Below are 15,931 nucleotides of genomic sequence, written 5' to 3' on the forward strand. Positions count from 1 at the left end.
TTTTTTCAGCGTAAGACTAACAATTATGCACTTTTATTTTGAAGGCGCGCTGTCTCGGAAGCAGTATTCTCTCCTGTGTTGAATTAGACGCAGCGTGAGCAAGATGGCGTCGAGCAGGGCCGTCCGTTAGCCTCGTGTCGTCGCTGTGTGGAAATGTGTAAAGTCCAAATGCTGAGAGCGTTGGTGAAGCAGCGACTAACTGCGGCTGCTGAAGAGATATTTGGGCTGTTTGAAAGAACGATAGCAGAGTACGAGGAGGAACTTTCTCGATCAAAAGAGGAGAACGAGCGACAACGGAAACTACTGGACGCTGTTTTCAACCCTCAGCTCCGGTTACACAGAGCAGGTCTGTTTACCTGAGGGACTGTTCTCTATTTATCACAGCGGGGCTGTTTACCTGAGGGACTGTTCTCTATTTATCACAGCGGGGCTGTTTACCTGAGGGACTGTTCTCTATTTATCACAGCGGGGCTGTTTACCTGAGGGACTGTTCTCTATTTATCACAGCGGGGCTGTTTACCTGAGGGACTGTTCTCTATTTATCACAGCGGGGCTGTTTACCTGAGGGACTGTTCTCTATTTATCACAGCGGGGCTGTTTACCTGAGGGACTGTTCTCTATTTATCACAGCGGGGCTGTTTACCTGAGGGACTGTTCTTTATTTATTACAAAAAAGCTGCTCCAGCTCCAGTGACCCGCCCACAGGTCTTTACACATCAGGATTACATTATGCTATTAATAGAGCAGCCATTCAGTGCCGTATATGGTATAACGTATATCACCAGAAACCTTAGAGTCTTGTGATTTTATTCATTTTGACCGTTTAAAGATACAATCAGCAGGTTTTATCACCACTTACATCAGAAAAACAAACAATTGCAACTTGCAAGAAAAAGTGTTGTTACTCCCCTTTGATGGTTTAGGATTATCCACACATCAATAATATTCCAACAAAAGCAGTTGTGACACACTCCCAGAGGTCCAGAAGAGCAAATCCAGTAAACTATTTAGTCCAGGCACATTATAACACAGATAAATATCCAGTCAATGAGTGGCTGCAATGAAAGAAGGGGCCTGCCTCACTTTGGGGGTGTAGAAAGTCCACCAGTTGCAATCGAGTGTGCTAATGATTGACGTTTCATTTAGCCAATGAAATTCTGAACACGGGGAGGTGCTGGTTCATAGGGTTAGTGTCAGTGCGTAAAGGGGAAATCAGCTGGTGCGCTCCCATGCGATCCGTCTGTCATCGTCAGGGCATGTCTGTTTTGAGCGTCTTTTTGAGACGATAAACGAATATGGCTAAAAGTACGGCCAAAACCAAAAATGCCGTGGATGAGGCATTGGAGCAAGTTACTCGCCGGCGTGAAAGCGATGAGACCGGTGTGGAATATTCTGAGGACAGCGAGGAATCACACGACTCGGTGGCGGAGGAGCGATTTATTGATGAAGAAGATAAAACCTTCGACAAGTGAGTATTTTATTATTTTATATGCATGTGCGCGTTTTACTGTATATTTCGACATAAATAAGCTTTAGTTTGAATTGTGTATCGCTGCGTCGTTTTTTTTTTACCGAATGAGCCTGTAGCGGAGGGGGGGGGATATTTTGTTTACTGATTCCTATTTGTTTTTTCCGCGTTTCGACGTCATACTGCTTTTATAAGGTATATATTACTGTGTATTTGGACAAAAATACACCTCAGTCAGAATAAAAGTTTGCTTTTTTCTTTTCTTGTTTTTACAGAAGGAGTTGTTGTAGGTGTGGGGGTGGGGGTGTAAAAAGTAAAATACACAAAATTTGGAAAGGTTTTTTTGTAAATCAACGTAATGATATTTTCACATTATAGGCTATCATCTGATGTAGATTGGGAGCCAGTTCCTTCTGCCACTCCAAGCCGTTCAACACGTGTAGTGGAACCGCAGAGTACCACATCAGAGGACGGTTCCCATCCCTCCACTCCACGCAGAGGTACCGGGAGCAGGAGAAGAACAAGAGGCAGAGGACGAAAAAGACGACGAGCAAGAGGCAGACACAGCAGCAGCAGCAGCAGCAGCAGTCAAGCCGACGCATCCAGCTCAACGGAGGAGAAATGGAACGACATCGGTGTTCAGGACATAATGCCCCCGCAGCCCACCTTCAGACCCACCAAAACGCCAGGACCTCAGCTGATACTGACAGCAAAGTACACAGTCCTGCAGCTGTTCCAGCTGTTTTTTACCAACTCTGTATTACAAACAATAGTGCAAAACACCAATGACTGTGGCACAACCTACCACTCAACACCCACGAACCAATGGATCGACCTTACGTTGCAGGACATGATGGCGTACATGGCTATGGTGATATACATGGGTTTCCTACAGTGTTCGTCATTCACAGATTACTGGCGAAAGAGTAAGCTTTACAGCTTATCATTTCCTAAACTAGTGATGACTGGAAAGAAGTTCCTGAGGATCAGCCAAGCCCTTCACCTCAGTAGTTTGGCAGCAGATGCTGCCAATGAGCAAAACAGAGGCACAGCAGCCTTTGATCGCCTTTGCAAAATAAAGCCACTCTACAATGAGATAAGGGAAGCCTGCAAGAGGAATTATCACCCAAGCCAGGAAATTGCAATAGATGAACGAATGGTTGCCTCAAAAGCGCGCACTGGTCTCAAACAGTACATGAAAAACAAGCCAACTCGTTGGGGATACAAGCTCTTTGTCCTTGCAGAATCCAAGAGTGGATACACCTGGGACTTTTTTGTGTATGAAGGGAAGATGCAGGGAAGCAGTGGCAAGGGGCTCAGTTATGAGTCTGTGATGGACCTCGTAGACACTCGGTTGCTGGGCACTGGCTACAAACTATTTGTGGACAATTTTTACACAAGTCCAGCCCTTTTTCGCGACCTCCTTCAAATGAGGATCTGGGCATGTGGAACCATCCGCCCACATGTAATTGGATTTCCAAAGACCAAATTAAACACTCTAGACTCAAAATCCCTCCGCGGAAGCATGCGCTGGATCAGAAAAGACTCACTCCTGTTTGTCCAGTGGCGAGATACAAGGGATGTCTATATGTGTTCATCACTCCACACGGCCCATGCAGGTGATACAGTCTGCAGGAGGGTCAAGGGTGCAGATGGGCAGTGGGCAGTGAAGGAAATCTGTGTTCCTCCAGCTGTAAAGGATTACAACAGGTGCATACTATATATTCAGCCATGTTATAAACTTTTTCGTGTGCTTGGTATAATAATGTTTTGCCTAAACATTTTGTTTTTTCTGTCCATCCAGATGCATGGGAGGAGTGGACCTCTCTGATGCTTTGATTGGGTACTACACAGTGCTACACAAGACGCAGAGATGGTACAAGACATTCTTCTACCACTTCATGGACATTGCCATTGTGAACGCCTACCTGCTTCATAAAGCAATTGCTTTGGTCAAGGGAGAAACACCAATGAATCAGAAGGCGTTCAGAGAGACCCTTGTGGAGGAGTTGGCTGAGGCGGGGTCCCCGTCCACACCTGTACCACCTCCTGCTCCGCGTAGACGAAGCCACTTACCGGTCTATATCAGCGGGCACAGCACTGAGGGTCGTCTGAGGTGCAAGCACTGTCAAATGAAGACACCAACAAAGTGCCGCACCTGTGATGTGCCGCTGTGCTTTGTACTGAAACGAAACTGTTACACAGACTGGCATGACCAAAATAACTTGTAGGGATTCCTCGTGTGTATATTTATATATATTGTATTTACATATATATATTCATTCATTTTCCATAACTGCCTGTCCTTACAAGGGTCGCGGGGGGGGGCTGGAAGCTGGCGGAAGGCGGGGTCACCCTGGACAGGTCGCCAAACTATCACAGGGCCGACACGTACAGACAGACAATCTTTCACGCTTCCAGTCAAACCTAAGGGCAATTTAGAGTCACCAATCAACCTGAGCTGCATGTCTTTGGACTGTGGGAGGAAGCCAGAGACCCCAGAGAGAACCCACACAGACATGGGGAGAACATGCAAACTCTGCACAGAAGGGCCCCTGCCCACGGACCGAACCCCGTTCCAACCGGGGTTTGAACCAGGGACCCTCTTGCTGTGAGGCAACAGCACTAACCACGACCATGAATATGTGTGATGAAATGTGAATAGTTTGTTGTGTTTTATAATTGAAATATACTTATTTTCCACTACAACTCATGGTTTTACTGTTTTTTGTGCACAAAGTTTGTGCACAAAGTTACAAAAATACATCATAATGTGTTTTTGCATCTGTTACTCTGATTGAGTAATACTGATGGTGTTTATTTATACCAGAGAGGATACCCCTGAGTGCCAGCTTTCAGTAGAGCCCAAGATTATGACTGTACTTTGAAGCATTCAAAAATGGCAGCCTTTTTTCCAAAACATGTGACCACGGTTACCAAGTGTCCTTTTGGAGTCTCCAAAATATGATTTTTTGGAAATGCCTAGACAAAAACCTTTGTAGTCATTTTCTGTAATATTGCTATCAACTCTCAGCTTGGATTAGATAAGCACTTATACTATGGTCCTACAGTGAGTACCAGCTAATACCTGCCAGTTACAGTCATCTGCAGCATCTTTTTCCTAGAAAAAATTGGGCGAGGATAAAAAAGCATCTTATTTTAGTGTGTTTACACTAAAGTCACTCAAAGACCAAAGCACTTATAGTGATTTTGACTGCTGGGGATAAAACCTCAAAGTGTTATCTTTCAAATGAGACCATGCAAGTTCATGTACTAAAAATGAAACAAGAACAGCTCTGTTTACTTTGGGTATGTCTTACTTTGGGTACAGGCGTTTTAGGTGAAGAAGCCTTCTCTATTTATTTGGGGTGGTACGGGTCACAAGATCCATGGTTCAGGACACTGTTTTTGGGTCAGTTTGGTAAACTTTGTTGTTAATAATCCACAATTTACAATATTTTAAAACAGAATTTTTTCTCAAGGATGTGTCATGTAGTCGAACAAGAAGTGACAGAATGAGGCAGTCTGGCTTTGGGCACTTCACTGTGAAAGTCTCAGGTTAAAGCTCGTGAGATATTCGTACAGTGAGAGGGGAGACATTGCCGATTTCAACATGCTTATCATTAGGGCTGCACCTAACCTTTTTTTTTTTTATCAGTTATTTATATCACAAACCGAACAATTATATATATAACAACAAATTTACCAAAAATAATTATATATAATATTTATATGTCAATATTCTAATCAATCATCTTCAATCATGACAGAGTTTAAACTGCAGATCATTATTCCCCAACAAAAAAGTCTGAACTGCAAATCTATGTTTTGCAGTCTGATATAAAGTCTCTCCAAAATAAAATGAATGCAAGTGCTTGTTCCACTTAAGTAAAAGGAATGTAGTGCAATCTGCATTTACAGTCTTGGGCCCCTGACGTGCGCTGTATGAGACGGGCCTACATCCTCCTTGCGACGCATCGACGCACGTCACGTAAATCCACGTATTTACGCAATTGATTATGTCGACGTGTCGCCCCAGCTCTGCTTATCATTTATTTGGCAAAAAATGCTTTCATTTTGGCTAAGAATATAAACTCTTATTCTTTGTCATGTCTTGATTAAAAGAGTTGGTTTTCCGGTCACTGAAATACAGAGTTACTGCCACCTGTAGGCCCTTTTGTGCATATTTGAGTCCCCAGGAGTCGAAATATCTAATTTATTGAGATTGTGTTCCTGGCTGCGAGGTTTTCAGTGTATGCAGAGCACCCAGTCTGTGGCACCAGTCCGCCTGGTGCATCGACTGCATTCACCATGTTTATTACGTTATCTGTATTGAACAGGGTTTGTGCTGTTGTCCCTCTCCAGTTTCCACCCTGTCACTGCTCAGTGCTTCAGAGAGATGCTCACCTGTGTGGCTTTCAGAAAGGGGGCAGGTCTGCAAAACGGAGCCTTTCATCTCCCTTTCATTCACCCCTCCGCCTCCATGCCAAATAGCAAAACTTCACTGTGTTACAGACCCAAGATGTTTTTTGCAAATGCACTGAACCGAACAATACACGTGTCCCGAACCGTGATAAGTGAACTGATCAGGACGGATTTTTTATGTATGACCTCTTCCACCCCCAGCCTCAGCAGTGCAGATTGGCCGGGCTTTGGAGAACGTCATACATTAATTGAATGAGGAACTTAATTTGCAGAGGTTTGGCTCTTGCATTGTCAGGGAATTTTGGTATTCGCTCTCATTGTTATGCAGACAACACCCAGCTCTATCTGTCCTCCAAGCCCAATTCCACCCTTCCACCATCTTCCCTTCCTGACTCTCTGAGGTTGTCCTTGTTGGCTCAAAAAACACTGGCCAAATCTAATAGCTTTTCACTCACCATTGACAACTCTGTAGTTCCTCCTTAACCCCCAAGTCAAGAGCCTGGGTGTCATCCTTGACAGCACACTATCATTCGAAGCACACATCTTCCCTTCAAGCTCCTTCATAAACTGACGTTGGTTCAGAACTCCACTGCTTGCATCTTTTCCAGAACTCCCCCAGTAGAACACATGACCCCCTCCAACCACCTGGACCCCTTTCAGTGCAGTACAGTGTAACCTGTGTCTACAAGAGATGAAGACGCTGTTAAACCCTGAGTTAACATGAAATCACAATTTTTCTTCATGTCTGTTTCCTGTTTCCTGCAGATGTCCAGCAGCTCTTGGTGTTTAAAGAAGAGTTTTCCCCCTCCAGTATGGACCAGGAGGACCCAGAGCCCCCACACATTAAAGAGGAGCAAGCAGACCCAGAGCCCCCTGACATGAAAGAGGACCAGGATGACCCAGAGCCCCCACAACCTGAAGAGGACCAGGATGATCCAGAGCCCCCACACACTGAAGAGGACCAGGATGATCCAGAGCCCCCACATGTTAAAGAGGAGCAGGAGGACCCAGAGCCCCCACACATTAAAGAGGAGCAGCAGAACCCAGAGCCCCCACACATTGAAGAGGAGCAGCAGGACCCAGAGCCCCCACACATTAAAGAGGAGCAGGAGGACCCAGAGCCCCCACACATTAAAGAGGAGCAGGAGGACCCAGAGCCCCCACACATTAAAGAGGAGCAGGAGGAGCTGTGGAGCAGTCAGGAGGGAGAGCAGCTTCAAGGTCTGGAGGAGGCTGATATCACCAAGTTCCCATTCACTCCTGTCCCTGTGAAGAGTGAAGATGATGAAGAGAAACCTCAGTCCTCACAGCTTCATCAAAGACTAACTGAACAGATGGAAACAGAAGCTGATGGAGAGGACTGTGGAGGACCAGAACCAGACAGGAACTCACATCCAGATACACATTTACAACCAGAGACTGAGGACAAGACTGGAGACTCTTCTGAACCTGAGACTGATGACAGTGATGATTGGAGGGAGACCAGAGAACCTCAGTCAGGTTTAAACTCTCTGAAAAATGATTGTGTCCTTGTCAAGGAGAAACCATTCAGCTGCTCTGAGTGTGGAAAAAGATTTAGCTTCAAGAGAAGTCTGAAGAAACATGTGAAAACTCATACAGCAGAGAAAACATTTACGTGCTCAGTGTGTGGCAAAACTTTCAGCATAAATGCAAAATTGAAGATACACATGAGAACTCATACAGGAGAGAGACCTTTCAAGTGTTCAGTTTGTGGCAAAGCTTTCCGCGAAAGTAGAATATTGAAGGTACATGTTAGAACTCATACAGGAGAAAAACCATTTACTTGCACAGTTTGTAATAAAGCTTTTAATTGCAGCTGGAATCTAAAGACTCACATGAGAAGTCATGAGAAACCATTCAGCTGCTCTGAGTGTGGGGGAAGATTTGGCTTCAAGAGAAATCTGAGGAGACACATGAAAACTCATACAGGAGAGAAACATTTCTGCTGCTTAATATGTAAGAAATCTTTTAGACAGAGTGAAGATTTACAGATACACATGTCAATCCACACAGGAGAGAAACCGTTCAGCTGCTCTAATTGTGAGAAAAGATTTGACTATAAGTCAAAGCTGAATGCACACATGAGATCTCATACAGGAGAGAAACCTTTCAGCTGCTCTGAGTGTGGGAAAAGATATAGCTTCAAGTCAAAGCTGAAAACACACATGAGAACTCATACAGGAGAGAAACCATTTACTTGCGCAGTGTGTAATGAAGCTTTTCATGGTCTTTGGCATCTAAAAAATCACACAAGAACTCACACAGAAGAGAATCAATTTACTTGTGCAGATTGTGGGAAAGTTTTCAGTGAAAGTGGAAAACTGAAGATACACATGAGAACTCATACAGGAGAAAAACCATTTAGATGTGCTGTGTGCAGTAAAGCTTTCAATGAGTGCGGGAATTTAAGGAGACACATGATAACTCATACGGGAGAGAAACCTTTTACTTGCACAGTTTGTGGTAAAGCTTTCAGTGAAAGTCGAAAACTGAAGATACACATGAGAACTCATACAGGAGAGAAACCATTTCGATGTGCATTGTGTAGTCAAGCTTTCAGTGAGTGTGGTAATCTAAGGAGACACATGATAACTCATACGGGAGAGAAACCATTCAGCTGCTCAGTTTGTGGTAAAGCCTTCAGTGAAAGTGGAAAACTTAAGATACACATGAGAACTCATACAGGAGAAAAACCGTTTAGATGTGAAGTGTGTGGTAAGGATTTCACTGAGTGTGGGAATCTAAAGAGACACATGAGAACTCATACAGGAGAAAAACCATTCAGCTGCTCAGTTTGTGAGAAATCTTATGCACACAGTGGAAGCTTACACACACACATGAAAACTCACAAAGGAGACAACAGCTTCAGCTGCAGTGTTTGTGAACAAAGATTCACTTTGTATGAACGTCTCAGAGACCATCAGTGTGTCGGTGGTCAGTCCTCACAGCTTCATCAGACTCAAACTGAGGAGAACAGAGAGGCAGAGCCTCCAGCCAGCAGCTCAACTCAACACATGGAAACAGAAGTTGATGGAGAGGACTGTGGAGGACCAGAACCAGCCAGGAACTCACATCCAGATACTGAAGAAAAGACCAAAGTCTCTTCTTAACTTGTCTGAGCTCCTCACCATGTTTCTTAGGCTCAGCTCAGACATCCTACAGAGGAAAGTCATTTTAACCTCTTGTACCAAAATTCCCATTGTTTTGGTTACTACCCAAAGCTCACGACCATGGAGATGAAATATCCTGAGGTCCCTGAACTAAATCTCAACCACTCCACGTGCCTTGCTGCTGAGGAGCTGTTTGACTCTGACTGTGTATACAGAAAGTATATTAAATAAATCAGGCCACATCGTCCAGAGGCTGCGATAATATTTTAACATTCTCATATCAAACTCTTTGTTAAAATTTTTATCTTTTTACTGTTTGAGGACCTTAAGTAACCTGCGATATAATTCTGATCCCTGTAGCTGCACACAGGAGCGCTCACAAAACCACAAAAGTTTCTCCATACACACACAGACACTACCCTTGAGCAACCGTATCAGTACAAACTCACTATTTTTTTTGTATACAATTTTCCAATAAAACTAATTTCCAATAACGTAATATGCTATTTTCGAGGTTTCCACTCTGCGTCTATTTGTTTATGAGGGAAAACAGGAGAAAATGCATCAGTCAGCAGGAAAACAGTGAAAACTACTTAACTCCAGGATGAATGGCTAACATAATCAAATGTAATGATTTTATGCTGCAAAAGAAAAAATATAGCTTTTATGGGATTTAATGGATCTCTGACAAGTGATGATTTGAATGTCTGTATTTTGGCTGCATATGAACTCACCCAAACGCTGTGATTTGTCAGTACACATAAACACAATCTGACGTCCCAAACAAATCACACACAGCAGTTTGAGAAAATTCATTAATTCAGTTGGTCTGCAGGGCTTTGTATTATAGTATTTTTGTATTATTGTAGTTATTGTATTCTTTCTATCTATCTATCTGTCTGTCTGTAGCCTACAGACTGTAGGCTATTTAGTTTAATTTCTTCATTTTTCAACAAAAGTTCAGACAATGTCAGTTTCTGAGACCAGCTGTAAACTATTTTGTTTCTACTCCGCATAGCATGCAGATCTGTGGGCTTTTATTTTGAAAGGTAAGACCGGAAGCGATAGTGAGGTCAGGTGTGGGCTGTGAAGCTAACACTTCCGCCCTCAGCGTCAGCCGGAGATGGCGGAGCTCGGCCCGGCCTGCCCTCCTCCTCCTCCGGGTAGAAGCCGCTCTGTGGCGAAGAAGGCCTCGGACAGAGAGAGAGATAAAACCCGGGTCAACATCGGAGCGGCCTTCCCCCGGTGGAGAGCTCTGCGGGCGGCCACAGGCCTGCAGCTGGACTCGGAGCTGGCTCTGCTGCTGCTGGACCAGTGAGGCGGCTAGGCTACATGCTAACGCGGCTAACGGCTGGACCGGATGTTGTGTTGTTGTTGTTGTGGGCAGAGACTTCCTGTCAACAGTCACGTAGTTCTTTGATATTCTGACTCGTTTTTATTGTTAGCTGCGAGCTAAATGCTAATCTCAGGTAGCAGCGGGGCCATTACTGAGCTAACCTGTCAGCATCACAGCTAACCTGTTAGCATCATAGCTTACATGTCATTATCACAGCTTACCTGTTAGCATCACAGCTAACCTGTTAGCATCACAGCTAACCTGTCAGCATCACAGCTAACCTGTTAGCATCATAGCTTACATGTCATTATCACAGCTTACCTGTTAGCATCACAGCTTACCTGTTAGCATCACAGCTAACCTGTTAGCATCATAGCTTACATGTCATTATCACAGCTTACCTGTTAGCATCATAGCTTACATGTCATTATCACAGCTTACCTGTTAGCATCACAGCTAACCTGTCAGTATCACGGCTTAACAGTTATCATCACAGCTAACCTGTCAGCATCACAGCTAACCTCTTAGCTTTACAGGTAACCTGTCATTATCACAGCTTACCTGTTAGCATCGAAGCTAACCTAATAGCATCATAGTTTACCTGTTAGCATCATAGCTAACCTGTCAGCATCACAGCTAACTTGTCATTATCACAGCTTACCTGTTAGCATCACAGCTAACCTGTTAGCATCACAGCTAACCTGTTAGCATCACAGTTAACCTGTCAGCATCACAGCTAACTTGTCATTATCACAGCTTACCTGTTAGCATCGCAGTTAACCTGTCAGCATCACAGCTAACTTGTCATTATCACAGCTTACCTGTTAGCATCGAAGTTAACCTGATAGCATCACAGCTAACCTGTCAGTATCACAGCCTACCTGTTAGCCGCACAGCTAACCTGTCATTATCACAGCTAACCTGTTAGTGTCTCAGCTAACCTGTCAGTATCACAGCTAACCTGTCATTATCACAGCTTACCTGATAGCATCCCAGCTAATCTGTCAGTATCACGGCTTACCAGTTAGCATCACAGCTAACCTGCTAGCATCACAGCTAACCCGTCGGCATCACAGGTAACCCGTCGGCATCACAGGTAACCTGTCAGCATCACAGCTAACCTGTTAGCATCGAAGATAATCTGTTAGCATCGAAGCTAATCTGTCTGTATAGTCATAACAAATAACAGTGAAGGCGTATGATGATGGTTTCAGAGAATGTTTGACTGGAAGTTCTGGAAAAGTTTCAGTAAAAATGTGTGTGAATCCTGCAGGTTTGGACAGAAGCGACTGGGCCAGAGATCAAACCCAGCGACTCTTTTCAAACTGGTAATAACGTGAATCGTTTCCCTTTTTCAGTTTTGAAAATGGCTCTTTGGCATCGACGCAACCGGAGACGACTCGCCGAGGAGTTCCTCCTCCTGAAGCGTCGAACGTCAACGAGGACTCTGAAAGGTAAGTGATGCCAGTTTAGATTCAGCAACTCGTTAATAAAACAAGATATTTAATAAAACAAAATATCTGATCATAAAAAATAACAAATTTAAAAAGACGGTAATTTGAGTGATGTCATCATGAAATGACGTAACATCATTTAGCAACAAATCGACTTGTCTGTAGCAACTTTACCTGAAAATTATCCGGCAAAACTGGAGAAAGACTCTGACAAAGCTGCATCCGGAGGCATCATGTTTTTGTACCATACGCCAGATGCAAATTAAAAGCACTTTCCTTAATTGATTTATTAACTAGTAAAGTTAATGATCGGTCAACCAACTAATCGTATTTTTTAAAGCAAAACATAAAACCTTTACTTATTTCAAACAATACCAAACTGTAACCTTGCATCCATCTCTCATGAAGGTAATATTTCTAGATGGCGTGGAGGGAGTTTCCTCAACCTCGGCACAAACGTTGTATTGGACTCAAGGATGAACTGAACAAAATTTGATGGTAAAAGGTCAAGGTCACTGTGACCTTGTCTGTGGCATTCTTCTTCAAAAATATCTCGAGGGATTTTTTTAAAAATTTGGCTCAAACGTTCACTTTGATTCAAAGTTGAGCTGATTGGATTGTAGTGGTAATAGGTCAAAGTCACTCGAAGCGATATTTCAAGAAGACTTTGAGGAAGTGTTTTAAAATTTGGCTTACATGTTCAGTTGGACTAAAGAATCGATTGATTAGAATTTGGTGGTCAAAGGTCAAGATCAGTGTGACCTTGCATTTGTCTCATTCTTGTGAACACGATATCTCAAGAAGGGCTTCAGAGAATCTCCTCAAGTTCTGCACAAAGGTCCACTCAAGGAGGTAATTACAGCTCATACATAGATCTTACTTATGTGTCCTGATCCTGCAGTTGGGGAGCCACTATGGACACAAAGCCAAAGATGAACAGTCTGTCCGTCACTACAGCAGATGAGACGATCCATGACCTCCCTGAAAACCCTGGTCCTCCTGCTGAAGAGATACTGGAGGTACTCATCGAAGAAGACATCATTGGTTCCCGTGCGTCCATTGTGTATGAAGAGAACATCCGTCAGTTGGCTACACTGGTTCACCTTCCCGTGAAAAACTGTCCTCACACAACATCGACGGGACTATCGTGTCAGAGCCTCCCCCCATTTGAGTGTGCCATTCAGCAAAGGTGTACTGCCTTTGTTGTTGAATGGGTAACTCTCAGATCCTAATAATCTCCCCATAATAAGTAAAAGTCTGTTATCATTGGCTTCGTCTCAGTAGCTAATGTGTGTCTGTTCATGTTCAGGTTTGTCCTCGTGGTCATGTTGTCTGGAGTTGGACCTCACAGCCGACCTTCAGGTTTGGGATGCTGGCAGGTGACTTGATGCTTGGAATGAACATCCTTTTGAGTGGTAACAGCTACACCAAAGTCGCCCTGCTGTTCCACTTCATGAACATGGGAGTCGTCAATCCAGTTACTTTCTTCAAGATCCGAGACTCCTACTGTGTGGACACGATCAAGGAGTTCTGGATGGAGAGAAGGGCGAAGGCCATTCAGCGGCTACAAGAAAAGAATGTGTCCATTTCAGGTATAACACAATTAAAAACGAATATTTTAACGCTGTCTATATGTAACGTTGCCCCCTTTATTGTATGGAAAAGTGTGGAGCTTACTATTACTGACATGATGTTTTGTAGTTCCCTATATCAAAGATGAAAGCCTCAATTGTGGGGAAAACTTAAGTTGTCATGAATTTCACAGAATGCTATTTGGTTGTGTTTTATTTTATGATAGACTTTGGGGAACAAAGTCAATGCACGACTTTGGGTCAATATCAGAGTAAATTTAGCCAATTAGCAGAGTATTGACAACATTCACATTAATGATTGTGTACTTGTGTTTCAGTTTTACCTTCAGATTTCCATAAAGTGATCATTGGTGAAGAGGAGCAGAAGCTGTTGGTGGTTAAAGAAGAGGTTCCCCCCTCTAGGTTGGACCAGGAGGACCCAGAGCCCCCACACATTAAAGAGGAGCAGGAGGACCCAGAGCCCCCACACATTAAAGAGGAGCAGGAGGAGCTGTGGAGCAGTCAGGAGGGAGAGCAGCTTCAAGGTCTGGAGGAGGCTGATATCACCAAGTTCCCATTCACTCCTGTCCCTGTGAAGAGTGAAGATGATGAAGAGAAACCTCAGTCCTCACAGCTTCATCAAAGACTAACTGAACAGATGGAAACAGAAGCTGATGGAGAGGACTGTGGAGGACCAGAACCAGACAGGAACTCACATCCAGATACACATTTACAACCAGAGACTGAGGACAAGACTGGAGACTCTTCTGAACCTGAGACTGAGGACAGTGATGATTGGAGGGAGACCAGAGAACCTCAGTCAGGTTTAAACTCTCTGAAAAATGATCAAGTCAGTGAGAAACCGTTCAGCTGCTCTGAGTGTGGGAAAAGATTTGGTCGCAAGAAAAATCTGCATGAGCACGTAAAAACTCACACGGGAGAGAAACCATTTAGCTGCTCTGAGTGTGGGAAAAGATTTTTTCGCAAGACAAGTCTGCAACAACACATGCGAACTCATACAGGAGAAAGACCTTTCAGCTGCACTCAGTGTGGGAAATCATTTTCAGATAGTGGACATTTAAAGAAACACATGAGAATTCATACGGGAGAGAAACCATATAGCTGCTCAGTTTGTAAGAAATCTTTTACTCGGAGAGACAGTTTACTAACCCACATGGTAATTCACACAGGAGAAAAACCTTTTAGCTGCTCTAAATGTGAGAAAAGATTTTATAATAAAGGAAATCTGAGGGAACACATGAAATCTCATTCAGGAGAAAAAACATTCAGCTGCTCTGAGTGTGGCAAAAGATTTGAGAGAAGTATATATCTAAAGATACACATGAGATCTCATACAGGAGAGAAACCATTCAGCTGCTCAGTCTGTAAGAAATCTTTTGCACAGAGTGGAGCTGTGCAGTTACACATGAGAACCCACACAGGAGAGAAACCATTCAGCTGCCCTGAGTGTGACAAAAGATTTAGCCGCAAGGAAAACCTGAAGGCACACATGTTGACTCATACAGGAGAAAAACTTTTCAGTTGCTCTGAGTGTGACAAAAAATACATTTTAAAAGCATATCTGAAAAAACACATGAAGACTCACCTAGGAGAGAAACCTTTCAGCTGCTCTGAGTGTGACAAAGGATTTATTTCAGGTGGAGATCTGAGGAGGCACATGACAATCCACACAGGAGAGAGACATCCAGCAGTTTGGCATTTGGGAAAAGTTAAGAAACTGAAGAAGCAGGAAGTCACGTGTCAGAAGTTATGAGTGTGTTGTAGACAGCAGGTTCAGATTAAAGTTCGAAACAACGGAGGGTTGAAACAGTTCTGAACGTGTTTGAACATCAGAGTAAGATTGTCTTTCTTCTTCTGCTGTGAACAAACATCCAGAGTTGGTTTTGGTTTCACTTTTAGACTTCTGATCCTGGTTCTCACTGATGTCTCTTGATTGTGTCTCTTTTGTTTCGGCTCACATGCTGTATGTAAAGTGTTCTGCTGGATATTAATAATTTTATCCGAGCAGTTGGCTCAGATTAAGCTTTAGGTCTGATATTTGTGTTTATGGTTTGTGTTTTACTTTCCTCTTTTGTTTTGGTCTCAGCTGTGAGGGGAAACTATTGTTTTTATAATCTGTCATGAGAAGAATTTCCTAAATAACTTTAATTCGGCTCATTCACAGTGTTTCCTGTTTATTAAATTGTACTTTTTGTACAGAAGATGATAAATTTGACTTGGTGGCTGTAGTTTGTTTAACTGTTGAAACGTTGATATTTAGACAGAAAGATCTGAATTTATGTGATGATGTTATGTACTTTTTTCTGTTCTGTATGTTGATCTGTTTGGGTATTAACACCTCAGCAAGCTAATATCGTCCCCTATGCTGCCCCTTTTTCTTTTTTACTTAATAAAAGTGACACATGAACTGTAAGAGCCTGCTTCATTCATTCCTGATATGTTTCTTTTTTTCTCTGGAGGTGACAGAAGCATCTGTGGTTTTGCATCCTTGCTGCTGGTTTGTTCGTGCAAACGCCTTATTTTTT

The 15,931-nt window shown here is 43.3% G+C and overlaps 1 protein-coding gene across 1 annotated transcript; it reads left to right on the forward strand.

Annotated features, from left to right (window-relative positions):
* Nucleotides 1-79: 79 nt before the first annotated feature.
* LOC121967032 (uncharacterized) lies at nucleotides 80-15,819 on the forward strand. The gene is made up of 7 exons (XM_088090029.1): nucleotides 80-346; nucleotides 6,659-9,018; nucleotides 10,121-10,338; nucleotides 11,719-11,814; nucleotides 12,716-13,028; nucleotides 13,124-13,406; nucleotides 13,724-15,819. Exons 1-7 carry the CDS (start codon nucleotides 154-156, stop codon nucleotides 15,157-15,159), a joined length of 4,899 nt encoding a protein of 1,632 aa, XP_087946155.1. The 5' UTR covers nucleotides 80-153; the 3' UTR covers nucleotides 15,160-15,819.
* The last annotated feature ends 112 nt before the right edge of the window (nucleotides 15,820-15,931 follow it).

The sequence above is a fragment of the Plectropomus leopardus genome, chromosome 17 (genome assembly GCF_026936395.1).
Source record: "Plectropomus leopardus strain MGB_pleo_1.0 chromosome 17, ASM2693639v1, whole genome shotgun sequence".
In the NCBI taxonomy this organism is placed as follows: domain Eukaryota; kingdom Metazoa; phylum Chordata; class Actinopteri; order Perciformes; family Serranidae; genus Plectropomus; species Plectropomus leopardus.

Bases quoted from the DNA above. Each gene is read 5' to 3' on its own strand.
- LOC121967032 (XM_088090029.1), top strand. From the start codon at position 154: ATGTGTAAAGTCCAAATGCTGAGAGCGTTGGTGAAGCAGCGACTAACT. The intron at 9,019-10,120 runs TCTTAACTTGTC...CTGTGAAGCTAA, and splicing joins AAGAAAAGACCAAAGTCTCT to CACTTCCGCCCTCAGCGTCA. The intron at 11,815-12,715 runs GTAAGTGATGCC...CTGATCCTGCAG, and splicing joins GTCAACGAGGACTCTGAAAG to TTGGGGAGCCACTATGGACA.